At 44.5% G+C, this 3,177-nt stretch overlaps 1 protein-coding gene across 1 annotated transcript; it reads right to left on the reverse strand.

Annotated features, from left to right (window-relative positions):
• Positions 1 to 1,040: 1,040 nt before the first annotated feature.
• On the reverse strand, positions 1,041 to 2,891 carry LOC142881045 (general transcription factor II-I repeat domain-containing protein 2B). Its single transcript, XM_076015077.1, has one exon. The coding sequence runs from the start codon at positions 2,889 to 2,891 to the stop codon at positions 1,041 to 1,043; it is 1,851 nt and encodes a 616-aa protein (XP_075871192.1).
• Between the last annotated feature and the right edge of the window lie 286 nt (positions 2,892 to 3,177).

The raw sequence follows: 3,177 nt of genomic DNA on the forward strand, positions 1-3,177 counted from the left end.
GTCCAGCCTTCAAACACTCCTCCTGAATCCAGAGTCACATGTGTGAGCATCTGGAACTTTGGCCCTGATCCTCCACACCACACAACTTGGGATGACAGCGCCACCTACCTGGATCCTTTCAGCAGCCAGTCCATGCTCTGACCCGTTTCCACTGTGGCCTGTTGGCTCATCTGGACCGGAGTCTGGATCATCAGTGTCCAGGTTCATGGAATCTGTCAGAGTGCCGCCGTCCTGTGATGTAATGATAGAGAATCACTCTATTTATACTAATGTGCAGAACCACTAGAGCAGGGGTGTCAAACTCATTTTCACCGAGGGCCACATCCGCATAATGGCTGTCCTCAAAGGGCCAGATGTAACTTATAAATGTAACTAAATGTAATGTAAAGTAAATGTAACTACTCCTTAATGTTAAATAACTCTGAATGTATTACTTATTCAAGTTATATCAGTTCTTGCACATTACAGTTGCATAGAAAAAATATGTTTGCTTGTTGCTCTGTTAACATAAATCCTTTTGTTAGCTTATGAAACCCACATAACTCCATCAATCATGGATCAAACTATCCAAGTGAATAAGGAAAAATAACATAATAAATAACATAATTAAGCCCATTAAAATGGTCTTAATTACTGTAGAATCAACAATTGTGAGCTGCTAAGAACATGTATGACAGATCCAACTGATAGTTTGATTACAATAATTTGTCTGCATACACACATAAAACCTGCAAACACTAAATAATTGCAACGGCAGCTACACATAAATGATATGTAATCAACTACAAATAACAAAATAAAGGTTGACTCAGTTGACAACTGCATTGGTCAAGTTTTTAGGTTTCTGAAGAGGAGATGCAGCCTGTCCTTGAACACATCAAGTGGATCCCCTATCTATCATCCATTGATCATGTTCTGAAAATAACAAACACAAAACAAAATGCAAGCACAATCATTAAATTGCACACAGAGTTTAACTATTCTTCTTCTTGGTTGAATTACATTTTATTATATTCTAATTAAGTTTTTTTTTTAAATGCTTACCTGTGTGTTTTCTGACCAGATGTCTGACACCGTTTTCCCGTTACCAGTGTGTCAATGTCTGGTTTTAGGTCCTGTGCTGAGGCAATCCGCAGAACAGCATGGAGGTTGTCATCAGTGAGGCGTGATCTGTGCTTGTTTTTGTTCAGATTCATTATGGAAAACATCTGTTCGCACAGATAGGTGCTCCCAAACATGGACAGAACACGGGCAGCATGACGTCGAAGATGTGGCATCAAATCAGGGGGCAGCAGATGGTAAAAGTCCTGGATTGCAGCATCCTGGAACTTTGCTCTCAGGCCACTGTCGCTTTGAAGCTCAATTAACTCCATCTGAAGGTGCTGGGGTGCAGTGCAGACGTCAGTGGTGAAAGGATTGGCAAAGATGTCAAAGCCAGACTGCTGTGCTCTGAAGTCAGAGAAGCGCCGATCAAACTCAGTCTGTAACCGGCTCAGTTTGGTAGCCAACTGAGCACATGAAAAAGTCTCGGGAAATGAGGCTGACATGCTCTGACATGCTCTGACATGCTCTGACATGCTCTGACAAACAGGAAAGTGGGCAAGATTGTCCTGTTTCACTTGGCACATCCATAGGTCCAGTTTACGCTGGAAAGCCGTGATCGTGTCGGACATCTGCGTGATGACTTGTTTGCGTCCCTGCAGCTTCTGATTCAGTTGGGCGAGATGCTCGGCTATGTCACACAACACAGCAAAGTCACACAGCCACTTTGGATCTGACAGTTCAGACAAGGGTTTTCCTTTACTCTGCATAAAAAGAGCAATGTCTTCCCTGAGCTCAAAAAATCGCTTGAGGACTTTGCTCCTACTCAGCCACCGCACTTCTGTATGGTACGGCACATCCCCGTGCTCCGAGCCCATCTCCTGCAAAAACAGCTGGAACTGACGGTGATTCAGGCCTCGCGCACGAATGAAGTTCACTGCTTTCATGACTGTGGTCACTATGTCATCCATCCCCAGCACCTTCCCACACAAAGCTTCTTGATGGATAATGCAATGATACGTTATCAGAGGCGTGTGGCAGTTCATTTTTTGCATTTTCCCCTTCATTAGTCCAACCAAGCCCACTTTTCCTCCACACATTGCAGGTGCACCGTCTGTAGTTAATCCCACCAAGTTTTCCCAGGGCAATGCATTTTTACTTACAGACTTCTCCACCGCATCAAAAATGTCCTGTCCCGTCGTGGTCCCATGCATTGCAGCTACATCCAACAGCTCCTCAGTGACAGAGAGATCCGACTTCACGGCTCTAATAAAAATTGATAACTGTGCTGTATCCGTGTTATCTGTGCTTTCATCAACAGCTAATGAAAAAGCTGTGTAGCTGCGTGTCTCCTCGGCCAGCTGTGTTGCAAGATTTTCTGCTAGTTCCTTAACTCGGTCCGCGATGGTGTTTCTTGATAAACTGACATTTTTAAAAGTCTGTAACTGGTCGGGACACACCTGCTCACAGACCTTTAGCATGCACTCCTTCAAAAACGCTCCTTCTGAAAAAGATTTGGAGGCGTGGGCGATTTTTTCAGCCACAATAAAGCTAGCTTTCACTGCCGCATTGTTTTTGGCTGTGGATTTCGTGAACACACTCTGCTGCAACCGCAGTTTGCCTTTTAATTCTTGGGCGATTTGTTGCTTTTCTTGAAGGCTAGCTTTGGCGTACTTGGCTCTGTGTTTGGTGTCAAAATGCCGACGCAGATTGTACTCCTTGACAACCGACACCGCCTCATAACACAAAAGACATACTGGTCTTTCTCCTTGAAGCACAAACAAGTATTCGCCTTCCAATCTTTCTTGAAACAGTCTTCCATCTGCATCAACTTTTTGCTTCCTGGACATTTTGGGATCATTATTTATTTCTGAATTCCACTCGTTAGCATTGATGCGGAAACACTACCGCGTAGTGGCGGTGAGCGTCACTTCGCGGGTATCATAGTCGACAGATATTGTGGGAAATGTAGTTTTTGGTCAAAGCACGCTTTTGACCTATTTATTTTTAGACACTCAGACCGCGGGCCACATAAAATGACGTGGCGGGCCACATTTGGCCCGCGGGCCTTGAGTTTGACACATGCCCTAGACGGTCGAGAGCCCTGGTGTCGCGCAGTCTACCGCTTTATGGCCA

Source organism: Nelusetta ayraudi, unplaced genomic scaffold, assembly GCF_046127955.1.
Source record: "Nelusetta ayraudi isolate G7.1 ecotype Tasmania unplaced genomic scaffold, CSIRO-AGI_Nayr_v1 ptg000179l, whole genome shotgun sequence".
Taxonomy (NCBI): domain Eukaryota; kingdom Metazoa; phylum Chordata; class Actinopteri; order Tetraodontiformes; family Monacanthidae; genus Nelusetta; species Nelusetta ayraudi.

Excerpts from the sequence above, each read along its gene's own strand:
- LOC142881045 (XM_076015077.1), bottom strand. The coding sequence starts at position 2,891 with ATGTCCAGGAAGCAAAAAGTTGATGCAGATGGAAGACTGTTTCAAGAA.